Source organism: Coloeus monedula (assembly GCF_965178545.1).
Source record: "Coloeus monedula genome assembly, chromosome: Z".
In the NCBI taxonomy this organism is placed as follows: domain Eukaryota; kingdom Metazoa; phylum Chordata; class Aves; order Passeriformes; family Corvidae; genus Coloeus; species Coloeus monedula.
The window spans coordinates 81,059,393-81,075,100 of NC_138822.1; the positions used below are offsets into that span (position 1 = coordinate 81,059,393).

The 15,708-nt window shown below is 38.7% G+C and overlaps 1 protein-coding gene across 1 annotated transcript in view; it reads right to left on the reverse strand.

Moving 5' to 3' along the window:
- RIT2 (Ras like without CAAX 2) overlaps window positions 1-15,708 on the reverse strand; it is a gene marked incomplete at both ends in the record, with an annotated part of 182,193 nt that overhangs the window by 84,660 nt on the left and 81,825 nt on the right. The window contains one exon of the mRNA XM_082302111.1: window positions 2,616-2,807. Coding sequence (XP_082158237.1) covers window positions 2,616-2,807 — 192 coding nt within the window. The remainder of the gene's footprint in view (window positions 1-2,615; window positions 2,808-15,708) is intronic.

Below are 15,708 nucleotides of genomic sequence, written 5' to 3' on the forward strand. Positions count from 1 at the left end.
TCCACAATATTAGCCCTGGTGCCCTGGTCAAATTCCAATCTGGCTGATTGCATTCTGACACCTACTATTTTTCAGCTGTTTGAATTTAGTGTGCTTGTATACCTCCCTGTTTGTTCATTGATATGTTAATGTCCTTCATCACCAGCTCATTGCTGCCTGTCACTCCACAGTTAGTCTGCTGTCACTCTCAGCCATCCAAATGCTTTTAATGAAGCTGTAACCACAGTGCATGACCTTGAAAAGATCCTTTTCAATCTACCTTCCCAGACCTCATCCAGTTAGATATTGCTTAACCTTACAAGTGAGCATAGATAAAACTTGTTTCAGTGTTTGTTAAACATACAGCACAGCCTCATGTCCCAGTCCTGAGAAAATGAAACACTGAGGTGCATTAATATGTGCTTAAAGCTGGGCACAGAAGTGTCCTCCCACAGGCTGGGGCTTCAGTTTAGGTCAGGAAGGTACTCTGAGAAGTATCTGCTCATCACCCCCACTTAACCATGATTTGCTTTGAATTGTGGAGTGGTATCTGAAAACACAATCTAAAATGTATTAAACTTAGGTGAAGATACACTCCAGGAGGACAATTTATATACTCTAGCACCAACTAGTTATGCTGACAACAGCCATGGGGTAGACATAGTCTAGATTTAAAAAGAATATCCCAAAATATGGACTTCAGAATAAATTGCTTAGCTCTACAGTTGGTTCATACTACTTGCTTACGGGCACAAAGTCATATTCAAATGCTTTATTTAAAGGAGCAGAACTGCTTTGCATTACCTTACTAGTCTTTGACTTAAGGGTCAAAATCTGGATTGCAGAATATTTGAGAAAACCCTTCTAACATTGCCAAACATTGGCATTTGTAGAGGGCATATGGAAGAAAACATTTTGAAGATCTAAATCCTGTTTCATTGAAAACTTTTAAAAATGCAGAACTACAATTTGGACTTTCCTTGTTTACACATTAGGGCAGGATCATCAGTGGGGACCTTATAGAACAGTTTTTAGTGTGTCTATCACACCTCACGGGCATAATTTCAAATATTATTCCCCAATCCCTCCCCATGCCTCTTAATCTTGAATGTTGTCAGGGAAATCCAATCCAGGCATTCATGCACAGTAATTTTCCTGTTTGTGACACCAGACAAGATCGTTGAGAATGTAAAAGTATTTAAATCAGGCATATGTTTTTATGTATGTTGACAGTGATTAAAATATAAAAGTTGAACAAAAAGTAAGATCAGAAAGAGATAGTATCAAAGATGAGTGCAAGAGTGTCTTTGTACCAATTAAGAAATCCTGCTTTGGGGTCAAGTGCAATGTCCTGTTCTCTCAGCAAAACCACTGAATCCACTTCCTTCCCCAAACACATATCCCTCCCCTCTGGTGTATAAGCACATGGCACTGCTGTTTGAGGCTCAAGATGCCTGTTAAACTGCAGCTGGATTGTCACCATCAGGGTTTTGTCACATCCTGATTTAGGGAGGAAGCCAATGATCTGGAAAACAGATGTGAAATTTTAAATGTACATAATCAGATCTTTAAGACTAATTTCAGGCTCAATACTGTCTTGGATTTTCTTCAGGTAGAACAAAGAAGACAAAGAAATGGGGAGAAGAGTGACAGGATAAGTGGAGAAGAGTATACAGGATTGTGTGAGCACAGATGCTAATGAACCAAAAAACCCACCATTTTATTTAAGTGTTACATATGTCTGCACAGAAGTCAGGCATTCATAAGCAGTCATAGCTGTATCGGAGGCATCTTAAAATTTCCATATAGGATAATATTTTTTTCTTTTTCCTTCTTGCTCCAAGCCTCTGCTTAAGATTAGGCATATTTTCCATTCAGTACCAGGTCACAGCCAAGCCATTCTAATCTGATCTCTCTCTAACTCACCAGTATAAAGAGTAAGGAAGAAGTAGAGAGGGAGCAAAATGAAAAGAGTGAGCAAAGATTATCAAAGACATTGAGACAGCCACAGTTATTGGCCTTGTAGTCAAAAAAATCTGCTGCTCTATGGGTGGTGGTAGCTGAAATCTTGTATAAAAATCAAAGTGAATTCAAGTCTTCAATTCTCAAAATGTCGCCATTTTACCAAACCCTCTAACAACATAGTCACTGGATCTTCAGGCAAATGTGATCTCACATGTGTTTCTTTATTTTCACTTTTTTTTTTTTTTTTTAAGTCTGAGTTTGAAAAACCTTTAATCAAATCTAGTATGTTTGGGAGAAAAAAAAGAAACCTCTGTTTAATGTCTGGAAACATCAAAGGAACCCAAGTTTTTTTCCACAAAGATCCTGATTGAAGCTTTTTCTATGTTGAATACATATATATGAATATATATGTAAATCTTCTGACAACAGTAGTCAAAGTTTTTCAAGTAAAAACAGAGAAAGTTTGGATGTGATTTGCCAAGGTTACTTCAAGTTCCACAACATATGAATGAAAAGAACTGCAAAGACCCTAATTTATTACAAGTTTGTTGCTCTTTGATTAAACATCTTCTTGTGCTAATAATTCTTGGTAGCACGGTACAACATATGCTGCAGAAACCCCTGAGGCAGCCAAGGAAAACCAAGCCAAAAACAGTGGAGGAGTCGCTTACCTGCCTGAACTCCTCAAGGTCTATTTTGTTTCCCACCAGCACCACGGGGATGTCATAGGTGTGCCGGACACGATAAATGAGTTCTTTAAACTCAGCTGCTTCTTGAAAGGATTGGCGGTCTGTGATGGAATAGCAGATAATGAAGCCTTCTCCACCTCGCATATACTGGTCCCTCATGGCAGTGAATTCTGCCTGCAGAACAGGAAGAACACTCTCAGTAATTTGGCAAACAAAATTATCCGTCCGTAAATAACAAACTTGCAGAAAACTTCCCTGATTCCCTATATAGATTCACATTTCTTGTTTTACCCTTGTAAACACTGCTTGCTGAAATTTGTGTATCCTACTGGGGTCATCAACCCCAATAATAAGGATTTCTCTTAGGATGTTTTTTTTCTTTTCCCATCAAGGGAGCTCTGTCCTCTTAGAATATGAACTTATTATGCAAGTCCCTGCATACAGAAAATACTGTCTCATGTATTACCAGAAGCTTCTGCAGTGCTGCCAGTACAAACAGATGAATTGCAATTGAAAGAATACTAAGAGGTGTAAAAGAAGCTATATTACTACCTAGGGATTGGAGACAGGTACAAATTACTTATTATGCACTCAATTCAAAAGCTCAGTAATATCAAAAAGACATTCATTGATTCCCACCAGCTTTGGAATAGTACCTAGCAAAACGGGAATCCAATCTGCAAAAACTTCTACTTTTTAAAGGGTCTCAAAAAAGATGGGGGTTTCAGTTCACCGTGGGATAATGCCATTACACGAGAATGAACAATTTCAAACAGTGCTAGAATTGGCCTGATTTTCTCCTCCATTTCTCTCTTTTTATATATGCATTTATTATCACAGCAATGCTTCTTGTTACTAATTTTTTTTCAGAAGCATTTAATAACTGCCACATTGTACAATAAATTGAAGATTTGGTTTTCAAAACCTAGTCTCAGGCACTGTGTCTTGAGAACATGTTTTAAAGCCAGTTTCTTTCTCAAGTTTGTTTGCTTTTCTTGATCACAGCCCAGAATAACCCAATACCATGGCAACAGTCGGTCAGGATCAGAATCCTCCTGACAGAATCAGTTCTCCAGAGATGTTAAGATGCAGGAAGGTCTGATAAAAAAGGAATACACAGATCAACATTGGACTATTTCTATGAGCAGCAGGATGCAGCATCAAATCCTGTATTTTTTACTCTATTGGGAATTTAGGCTAGGGTATTTTAAAACAGTTTAGTTTACATACATATATCCTCAGCCCTTGCTGAAAATTGAAAGGAAATGGATTTCTTATGCTCTTTTTAAAGTCTCAGTCTTAAATCTCTCTCAATAGTTGCTCACGTTGATTGACAATACCTCCTGTGAATAGACTTTCATGTTGACCATAATCACTTATTTATGATGCATCTTTTACCCAAGGTCTTTATACATCATTCAAAACATTTCACCTGCTGCAGGAAAAAGTTCACCCAACTAAGCTTCAAAATGGCAAACTAATAGGTAATTTAAGAGTAGGATTCTGCTTTGAGACTTACTCAGAATTTGAAAATCTCTAAATTATTACCAGTAGCACCCCAGGAGAGTTTATTGACTACCAGGCTACAAGATAGAGTGGATCAGGTCATAACGTAGCCCATCCTCTTGAAACTGGATGTCTAGGCAGTAGGGTAGCTGGACACTGAAGATATCAAACAGAAAGGATTCCACACTCTATGGTTTGGATAAGACACTGACCAGAGCTGTGTCTCTGTTCCCAGGTCTTTTCCTGCCATTTACATTAGATAGCAACTAGATTAATAAATGGTGCCATACAAAATTAGAGATCACATTCAAAGTCTCCAAGCTGAAGGCAAGGAGTGTTAATGACTAAACACAGTCATCAAATCCATTACCTGCCCTCAGACCCCAGGCTTTTATACCAGAACAAAGATCTCACTGGAGTGCCCATCCCTTGCAACCCTGATTTTCTCCTCTTTGCACCTGTCCCTTAGAACTGTTCTACACCGTGTTTAGTAGGGGAGTCTCCTTTGTAGGAGGAACAGAACTAGGCCAGGACTCCTTCGGGCTGAGCAGACAATGGAAACCTTCAGCAAAGTTAAATTTGTGGATTAGGTGTCTGAATTTAGTCACTGCCCACTGTCTAAGCTGTCCTTGTAAAAAGTGGCAAACAATTCAATGCCGTTAATGGACTACAGGCTGCTTCTGCTGATGGGAAATACTTATACCATTAGTTATCTAATTATCTATTTTTTGCACCTGTTATTTATTTTTAGAGCATTTATACAACTGGGTGGAGCTGCTTGCTAAAAGTACATGTTTGCGCATGGAACCTAAAGCCCAGCCCAGATGACCTGTCTCCCCAAGTTAGAAATTTCATAAATCAACTACTGTCGCACTGTATGACAACTCTGTGCAACCTTTTACAAAGAATGAGCTCTGTTTAAGTGAGGTGATCCACCTCTAGGAAGTGCTCAGAACTTTGTACACTCATTTATAGCCATTTATGGCAAACCAAGAAGGAATTAAGTCACACATCACAGTTTAAGTTACTCACAGTAAGTAGCATTCTGCAGCACCAGTACTCCCAGGATCACTCCCCAGGGATGCTTAATGGCTTTCCCTGACTGACAGGAGACCTTGGGTTCCTAATTTCACACACTGAATCATTCCAAAGGGACAGAGTTCTCAGCTTTTAGGGACTGCCACTCTTGAGTCAGAATCATCTACCTACATGCTCTGGTTCCTATCGGAGCAAAGTTAAGACTTTCAAGATATGAATGAATTTACCTGCACAATTTTTTATCATGACACATTATTGCTGCTGATTTATTGGACTAAACAGACAAAATACTTTAGTGTCATGTTTGCAGTGATCCATTTTCAGAGGCATTAAGTATTCTGAGCAAACTGCATTGAGGACATAGACTTTTCTTTCTGTTGTTAACTCAGCTAGTCATTTCCATTCCAATTTTTTTATGTTGACATTCATTTCTCAGCTTTTTTCCCCTTGGCATGATTGCTCAGTACAAAGTCAAGGACTCCAAGGTCAAACAGATATAAACATGATTTTTGATTCCAAAAGAAATGGATTTTTCCTCCGTTCACCAGGAATCTCAACATAATAATATATACTAAGAGAAAGAATAAATATAATGACCAATAAGTGTAATAAAATCTTTGCAACTCTGTATGTATACTATATATAAAAGACAAAGGACTAAGTAAGAGGCAACTAAATCTCTTTGTTAATTTTTAAGTTCAATCAAACCTTGCTTCAGATTCCCCTTTTTTCATGCTTCTCTACAGTAAGCAGTACTAAAACTCAAGTTCACTCGGGTTCTGTCGATGTTCAGGTGTAGATAGAGATAAAGTCTAAGGTTTTACAGATTTTTCAGTAGTTTTATTTTTGTATTTTGCCTGGTTCTCTTGTAAAATAAGCAACAGTGTATCAGTGTGTCTGGCTCACTTATATCATCTTTAATTGTTCCTTGCTGTAAAAAGGCTCCTCTTAAAAATCGTTCAGGAATAGCGGATACAAATTTCTACTCAATAAAGGGAAAATACAAAACATTCCCAAGTCAGTAAATGCCAAGGGGAAGAGACAGAAGGAAATCACGCCCCCTCAAAAGGAAATCAATTCTGAGAATTAAAGTGAAGATTTGTCATGCTTACAGCACTTTGCAGCTTGACATCACTCGAGTACTCTCTTGTGTATTATGACTAAGACTTAACTGAAAAGTGTAGTAAAAACTCTTTTGAAACCAAATCATCATTCTTCTTAGGAGATGTGATACTTGAGAACAAGCATCAACTCTTGATAGAAGCAAAACAAAACTTTTCTAAAAGTTGAAAGAGAGCAGCATAACTTTTTCTTTTTTCCAGTATAAATTAATGCAGGAAAAAAAAAGCCACTAATGCTCATAAGACTATGTATTTCTATGTGTTGTTGAAGAACATTGGCAAGTAAGTCTCTCAATGGTTAGGTTGCTCCTAAAGAGATATCACATTTGCCTTTCATCAGTGATCAGGCATCTGACACAATTTTTCAAAGGTATCAGAATGGCCTCACAATGATAAAAAGCATCTCCCTCGACATGCTTGGATGTGTCTCATCCTGTTACACTGAACTCCCTACACCCAGCGTGACCCACTTCTCCCTTTTTTGTCCCACTCTACTCTCTCTCTTCCTCAAACTTTCCTAGGAGGCATAAAGTCCTGGAGCCATAAGAGCAGAGCTTGCTAGTGAAGGCTGGAATAGAGAAAGCGTTGAGTGTATTTGTACATTCCATGTTCCTCATCATTATGACACACTCATTCCACCAGCAGACCCACAATTTTCCTGATCTTTGTGGAGCTGCCAGTGTATCTGTAGAAACCTATCTCATTGCCTTTTAATATCTCAAAAATTTTCAACTCTTAGCAGCACTTTGTCTTTCATAATACAATCCATTCAAGCTGAAGAAATACTTCCATACCTACCCTTGGGAGAGCATTCCTCTTTCCACATTTCATCCTCCTGTATATGCTCTCTTTTTCTAGAAGTTTTTAAGAAAACAACAAAGAGAAAATGTTTCTCTCCTCTGCTTTCTCTCCTTCATCTTGATTTATACTCTTTTATCTCACTTTTCACAATGAGCGAAAGAAAATTTTTCATAAGAAGCAATATGATTAATTAATTTTAAAATTCATAGTGTTATCATGGATATATAAATAGAACTAGTATGTTGAGTTTTTTTTCATTAGAGATCAGAATGCTTTCCAAATAAGACCACTATCTTAATGCCTCCAGAAGAGGAAACGAAGTGATTGAGCAGCAAAGCCAAGTTTGTTTCTTTACTATTTCCTGAGAATTTCCTCCTGATCAATGCTGGAGAAGGAGTGCTGGGCTACAAAAGCTTCTATGTGACTCAGAATAGAAGTTGTTTAGAAGCACCATCTGCCACATCACCATTTTACACCTGCAGAGCTCTGAAGTGAAGCCATGTCTCCCAGATTCCCATGTTCTGCATAGCTAAGAGATGGCCTTGTCAGTGCCAAAAAGGAAAAAAGGGGGGAGAAGAACAAAAAAAAAAAAAAAAAAGGGACAAGTCAATGAGCAGAGGGTCACCATCCCTGTCCCTTCTTTTTCATTGTGTGGTGATGTGTTTGAGGAGTAAACACGGCTCAGAAGTGCAGTCCTTCCCCATGCTCCTCAGAAGTGTGGCACTTAGAAATTTAAAGATGCAGCACCTCCGAAAAAAAGGTGTCATGTTTTTCAAACTACACACACTCTCCACACATTTTGATGTCTGTTCTTTTTTTATGATCTTGGCTTGTATCTCTGGAAGAGGTCAGAGCCTCCCCAGGGAGGCCAGCCGCACAGTTTGAAGAATGTCACTTTCTATATCTTCTTGTCTTATGTTCTGCTTGACTTTAGAACCGGGAACCTGCTAACAGATGTTCTTAATCAAAACTGTCTCCCTGATTACCACAGGGGTCATTCTTATTATAAACTGGGTTTTTTACGTTTATAGTGAACACTTGAGGGGTGGGATATGTTCTTGCAAACCGGCAGGATATTGTTCATCTATGACAATGAACAAACAAGGATAAAATGAACAAAAAGGACACAGGAAACTCAGGGGGAGGGGAAAAATCTTCAAATAGTGATAGAAGAAAAAATAAAAACAATAAAAAAATTCATGAAACTGCATTGTTTACTTGGATTTTTTTTTATTAAAAGTAAGTTGAGATTTCTCCTATCTCAGGAAAGTTGTTGTAGATATGGTCAAAGAATACTTTTTAACAAAAAAGCCAAAGTACAAACCTCCCATGTCTCTCTGTTAGTAAATTCTGTTACACACATAAGCATCAAGTTGACTTTATTGGGATTACGTATCATCCACCTGGCACAGCTTGTCATAAAGTGTGCTTCTCATTTACCTCTTGAAATAGATTTACCTAATAAAAGTACACTGGTGAGAAGTGCTGTGATAATTATCTGGTTTTCACAGATTTAGTCTTTCATTTTTTGTGAGAGGAGGAAGGGACAAAAGCAAGTAGTTTTTAAAAGCTTATTTGTAATAGCAAGCAGCAAGAAACCTGCAGCAGTTACATTTCAAATGAGAAAGCATCCAGATAGGATGTTAGCTGGATATTACACCTTATAAATATTGTAATACCAGTACTAATCTAGATGTGAAGGACAGGCCTTATTTCATCTGGTTTCTGCCCCCTGAAGAGGTAGTTGGGTATTCTACATTTAGAATCATAGCTTTATTTAGTCTTCAAGTCTCTCTCTGCAGTCATTAGGGACACATGATTGACTCCAGAGAGTAACTCAACCCATCCTCAGGGAAGTGTTTAAGATGCCAGGGGTGTTTTTCTTTTGTACCTCTCTCACTACCTCGACAGAGACTAAATATAGAGCTCTGCCTCTGATGTCCACAGTATCAGCCAGGCCCTGACCAGTCATATTCTTCATGCATTTGGGTGATAAGGCTAGTCTTCTCCTCCATTTTAAACTTTTCATTTGGCTTCTACAAGGCAGTTTTATTTCAAAACGAGTTCAAAAGATCAAGAGAATGTAGCATCTAATGCCTAAAGCCAATAGAGGATTTTTCCCCTCACAGCATGCAGCAGTGGGAAATGCTGTTCCTCAGCATGGGTTGAGTAACACTAAGAGATAAGAAAGGAACACTTCTTCCATCACAGAAGCCAAAGTTTCCAACCTGCTGGCTTTGCCTGCAGGAGTCCTGCCTGCACCAGCTACAGATTCCCAGAAATGACACAGCAGAAAACAAGGAAACACAGAACATTATCAACATCACTTCACACTCTCTTCTTGCTTGTCTCCTGTTTCCAGCCATATTTTGCAAAGAGCAACAACAAAAAGAGTTGCATGGCAAAAGATAGCAAAAACTTTGCAGCAGGTGGTACTCAGCCACCTGTGCCAGCCTAAACCATCTGCCACATCACTGGGAGGAAGGAAGGGAGCTGAGTAACAGCTCAGACACAGACCAAAGAAAATGCAGGGGCTCTGGCTTAAACACTGAAGGATGGAGATTGATTCTTCTCCTTGTCAAGTCTCTGCAGTGTTCTGGTTGTACATCAAACTCGTCTCTCACACCCTTTTTTGCCTGTTCTGGTAATGATTCAGGAGCAGTTCAAAATGGGATTAGTAATAAATGAGAATTAGCCCATAAGCCTGCAGTAGAAGTGGATTATTATTATAATCAGTCCCTTGATTAATGATCAGGCAGTGTCTCACGCCTTATAATTACAGGAAAGAATTCTTGCTTCTGTTGTAAAACAGCAATATCCCTTTTCTTCTGTGAATTTGTACTGGGGACAAAATGCACATCACAGATGATGGAAAAAGTATGAAGATAAAAGAGATTCAGTCCAAGCTCCCAGCAGACTAATGGCTTTCTGAGCTTTATCTGACAGCCTTCCAAGGCAATATTACAAACTCCACATTGTACAAAATCAGTAGCCTTTTCTTAACTCTGGGAATGTACAAGGATAAAGCTGAGACAGGCACTGAAATTAATCTGTAATTTAGAAGACAACTGGCAACCCCCATTTAAGCTAATTTATTTACCTGGAAAGGGAAACAGGAGAAGGAGAATATTCATGATAGGTGTTCTTTCTGGAAGACACACAGGTATCATATCCATTTCTATGATAAATAGCAGCATTACTTTTAGCTGCTGATTTCCAGGGGTTTTCCAGGTTAGCTCACCTAGGATTGACAGGGAGGACCTCAAGACCTTGCCTGTGGGCAAGAAGATGGTGCAGGCTCAGTGGGCCAAATAAATGGATGGTCAGCAGCATCAGAAACACAATTAGACATGTTCTGATTATTAAATTCAAGCACAGATTTACATTCCTGATTTTCACAAAATTTTGGCTGAAAACTTTCTAAAATGATTTCCTCCTACTACTTTCCCCTACATTTAATGCTCTTCAGCAACAACCTGTTTACTCCAGAAACAGGTTTTCAGTCCCAGAGAGGAGATGATATTGCATTAGACCTCAGATCAGTGTTCTTTCTAGGAACTAATGTATCCTCACCAAAAGAGATGGATTCCTTCCCACTGGTTAATACATCTTTAATCTCTGACTACAGAAGAGACTTTATGCACAACCAAAGTCCTGAATGGAAAGAGAAATTAATTAAAAATAAAGATAGCAGTTTCTTAATGTGAATTACTCAATAAGGGCAACTCATGATTACATTGCTCTCATCTTCATCCAAACGAGTCTGAGCCTCTGAACTGGAATGTCAAGATTTCATCCTGTCTGGGATTGTGATGTCATGGATATGAGAGGTTATTTTTTTATTGACTTCAAGTCATTGTTAGACACGATCGATTTTCGCCATCAGTGAAATCATGTTGTTTCCCACAAGTTAACTTATAGATTCAGGTTCCCCTTCTCCTCCCAGCTGTGATACTGCTTCCCATCCTATCTTGCACTGCTCTCAGTCACAGACCATGCAGGATTAAGCCTGGTGAAAAACAGGTGTCAATGCTCCTTTGCATCCTGAGCACAGATGGATGACTATTTCACTGCCCTTTCCCTAACTGCAGAACATTTTATATGCACTCACTATTCTGTATTCACATGTCCTGCATCATGACTTATGCAGGAAGATTGAGCCACACCAGCCTGACAGAAAAAAAAGTAAGTAAAGGGAAATAAATAAGGGCGAGAAAAAGACAGATTTGAGCAACTTCCAGTAAAATAACCCAGGACTACAAAATATAACATCACAAAGTGACCATTCTTTCTTGCTGAGGAACTAGTAAATAACATGCTGTGGCACTCAGACTCTGCCTCCAGATACAGCTTCTTTTCACTGAGATTCCCAATGTTCCCACTCTAATTGCCCTTCTGCCTCCACGTCATAATATATTTGACAGTTTTCTGCAACTCTGCTTTTGTTAACTTTATTAATCCTGCCCTCCCCAAGATGGTTTGTCATGTGCAGTAATGAAAAGATGCAGTCCATCACCTGGGAGATGATATCTACTTTTTATTCACCCCTAAATATGGATGAAATCACCATATCAATTCTCCACAATGCCAGTAAAAATTCCTCAGTGTTACACTCCCTAACTCATAAAATTGCCTTTTTCTTTCATATTCATGTTAATGGTCTCTCTCTGAGGGATAAACACCTTAGCAATTTTCTTCTAAATGCAGGCACTGAAGCAATCTTCATTGTTAACTACCTCTAAAACCCCCAAATGCACTTGGTTTATCATGCACCACTTAATATTTCTCCCCCATTCTCATTGGTATGCAAAATAAGAATAAAGCCAGTTTTCACCTTTTATCACAAATGCATCATAAACTGTTAAAGGGAAAAATTAATAGCTTGGTAATTACATTTTAGTAAGAAGCAGAGATTAAAAAAAAAAACAAACAAGCCACTAGTGAAGAGGTAATGACTACAGCTGCAAGCAGAGGTTTTGCAGGGATTCAGACATGCTCTTGTCAGCTTCTGTGGTCATCACAGACTTGCCACCTTCCCCAGTGAGGCCTTGTGCAGCCTTGCAGAAGTAAACCAGGAGGCTGTGGAGTCAAACACCTCATTGCTCCGATAAATGACTGCAAATTATGTTCTGGTTTGCATATATCCTCTTTCATGATGACTTCTCTAACAAGTGTGCTTACCTTAAAAATTCCACAACATAGGTTTATCTCTCCCCTCCCCTGTGCCCTACTTATCAGCAGAGATATAATACAATCCGAGAACCTGAAAAGGGGGGAAAGGAAGGAGCAAGCAATCTGTGGAGTGGCTGTTTTAGACTTTTGTAACATTGAATCTATAGTGCACTCATTTCTGCGACTGAAATTTAGCTCAGTGTTTATCTGAGGGATGTGTTCCCTGGGGACTACATAAATCACCACCAAAATGAATGCAAAATACCTTCTTTACAATCCTGCATGGTTTTTGTATTGCTGACAACGTGAACCTGTAACACAAAATGACTGAGTTGTCATGTCCCTGTGGCTTCCCAACATGTTTTTTTTCATTTCCGTATGCACAAATATTTCTGGAGCAACTGAATAATTTTCATTGCATTAGAGGAAAAAAAAAAAAAAACAACAAACAATAAACTGTGAGGACACAGGCAGAGCTCCAAAACAGTAAGTCATGAGGTACCTTGGTTAGATCAATAGATCCAACAGAGAAAGTGAAGGATCCAGGGAGACCTTGAGGCACTTTCCAGGAAGGGGTACAAGAGCACTGGAGAGGGACTTTGGAAAAGGGCATGGAGTGACCGGTTAAGGCGGAATGGCTTTAAACTGACAGAGAGCAGGGTTAGATGGGATATCAGGAAGAAATTCTTCCCTGTGAGGGTGGTTAGGTTGCCCTGAGATGTGGCTGCCCCTGGATCCCTGGCAGTGTCCAAGGCCAGGTTGGACGGGGCTTGGAGCACCCTGGTCTAGTGGAAGGTGTCCCTGCCCATGGCAGGGGTTTTGCAATCACTTCTAATCAAAATCATTCCATGATTTTATGATCCTGAAAGACATTGAGTATCTTCTGAGATACGCCAAAACTCTTCTACGCAGGGCCAAAGCTCATATGCAAGTCCAAAAGTTAGTGGAGCCTGACTTCTTCAGCTTTCTCCATGGTGTTAGTCAGGTACCACACTGATTTCTGACACAGGTACAGTCAATGTGGGCACTGCTAAGCTTGTGAGTTTTTTGTCTAATTAAAAGAAAAGATTGTTCCCTGGTGTGGTTTGTCTCACATCATCCCACAGCTCTGATAATGATATGGAACACTCATGACAACAATTTATTCTCCTCATCCAATAGCCACAAAATAAAAACGGGCATGAAAGTCTACTCAAGCTGTGCAATCTTTCTTCTATGGAAGTGAGAATAATATATATGCAAAATATAGCTTGTTAAGGAAAAAAATTGAAAAAACCTCTCAGAAAATATTTCATATTTTCATTAACTATTTTATTGAGCTTCTACTTTGCTCTCAATCCCTCTTTGAAAAATCTGGATGGATGGAATAACATTTCTCAGATTATAAAGGTAACAAGCAATGGAGTTCAAAATTTGCTGAGGTTTACTTTTCTGTTTGTTTGTTTGTTAGTTGGGTTTTTTTGTCTGTTTGTTTGATTGATAGGAGGCAGTTTCACTTCCAGGTGGTGGGGCAAAATTATTGAAACTCCAGCTTGAAAGATATTACCTGTCTTTAAGCTTTTCCATTCCCCTCCTGGTAGTGGGATATAAAAATCACATTTTTAGAAAGCCTTTTCCAGCAGTCCTTCTCATGCGGTTTTATAAGTGAAATGTTTGGATGATTCAGATAACACTATGTAACTCTCTGCTTTTGTTCTCTTTGTCTGGAGACACCACCATTCAAGGCTACAGAATGGCATAAAAGACATTTAATTTTAAAAATCTCATTTTTGGGCACAACCTACTTTTCCTGAGAAGCATTAATGCCCTGCTCTGCAAAATAACTTTTCTTGGTCATTTGATCTGGGGAAATGGGCACCATGTGGTGCTGTAATATGTGCTTATTTTCTCAGTATTCAAGCCAATATTTTAGTCCTGGAAATATCATTATGATATGAGCTTTGTGAAAACTGACAGAGGTAGAATACAGTTTTCTGCCCACTGGCATCCCTGGTTTGTGTACAACTGCTTGGTAACAAGTAGCTTTTGATATCAAGCCTATGTAAAATGGAATTCCTGGTGATATTATCTAGGACAGTCATATATGTACATATAAAGAAATCAGGACACAGAGTATGTGCAGTGTCTACTGGAACTTCAAAGTACTTCAGTATCATTCACTGGTGTAAAGAAAAGGTGCAGAATATTTTTTAGTGATGGGAGAAAAGGTGAATTTACATTATCACAATTTGTGGAGGACCTGGATAAAGTTTACTCATATGGGATATGTTTATATAGGTATTTTCCATTCACTGTACACCAGAACAAAACCAACCAGCCAACCAAAACCACCTCAAAGCCAAATTAAATAAAATAATAAAAAAACCCTACCCAGCAACAACAAAACCAAAAATCCAGAAGGAAATGCAGCAAAGAAATGCCTGGAAAGAAGAAAAAAAATGTTTCTACTTTTATCAAAATTTGTAATAATCTATTTTCTTTTCTTGTGTTCTCATTTTATTAAAAAGGAAAAAACCATAAATCTTTCAAGAGCGTCACTGTGTTTCACTGTGGTTTTGAAAGTTGCCAGTTAGAGAAAGACACAGAACAGTGAGAGGGAAAGCATTTCAAGAAAGAAAAAAAACAAGCCTTTGTTGAAAGAAAACAGAAAACACCAGAAAGTTTTGCTCCACCAGCAGTATGGAACCACTACCACTGACTTTGCTGAAGCAGAATGGTAGCAATGCACAGGAAACTGGTATTGTCGGACTCAATAAATGCCCATGTTCACCCTAAATGCTTGTTCCCTGCAATGTTTTATTGCACCTGTTTGACAGGAAGATAAATGCAGGCCTACAAATACAAACTGATCCACCCTTTATTGCATCGTGATTCACTCATGGGGACAGATGAGAAAGGAAGTTGGGAATCTTGGCTGCCAGTTGCCTGTTCTTCCTTTGGTAATATACTTCTTTTTATCAGTATATGCCTAGATCTTTTCCTACTGAAGTCAAGAAATATTTTGCCCATGATTTGAAGGAAATTGGTGTCAGGTCTGCAATTTCATCTGTGATTTACTGCAACAGTTTTTTCCACTCTGTATCTGTGCCAAATAAGTGCTTCTTCACAATCTGTCCATTGGCAAATAAAATTACTTGGTCAAGGGAGAGATTTTAGCTCTTCCCAGATATTACTGTACAACTTGTATTGAGAACCCAGGAAGTGTTCAGTGCTGTGATTTGACTTTCTAAGTATGTTTTCAACAGCCTGTGGAACAACAACATACAAAGGAAATAAAAAATGCTCTTCTCACCTAAGACACTGCATTAATAGTTGCTACTTACTTCAATATCCCTATGCTTTAAAAATAAAATGGATTTCATTTATGCATTACAGTACCTAGCAGAAAGTGCAATAAAATTATTTTCCCCTTACAAGAACATGCTGTAAAGACCCAT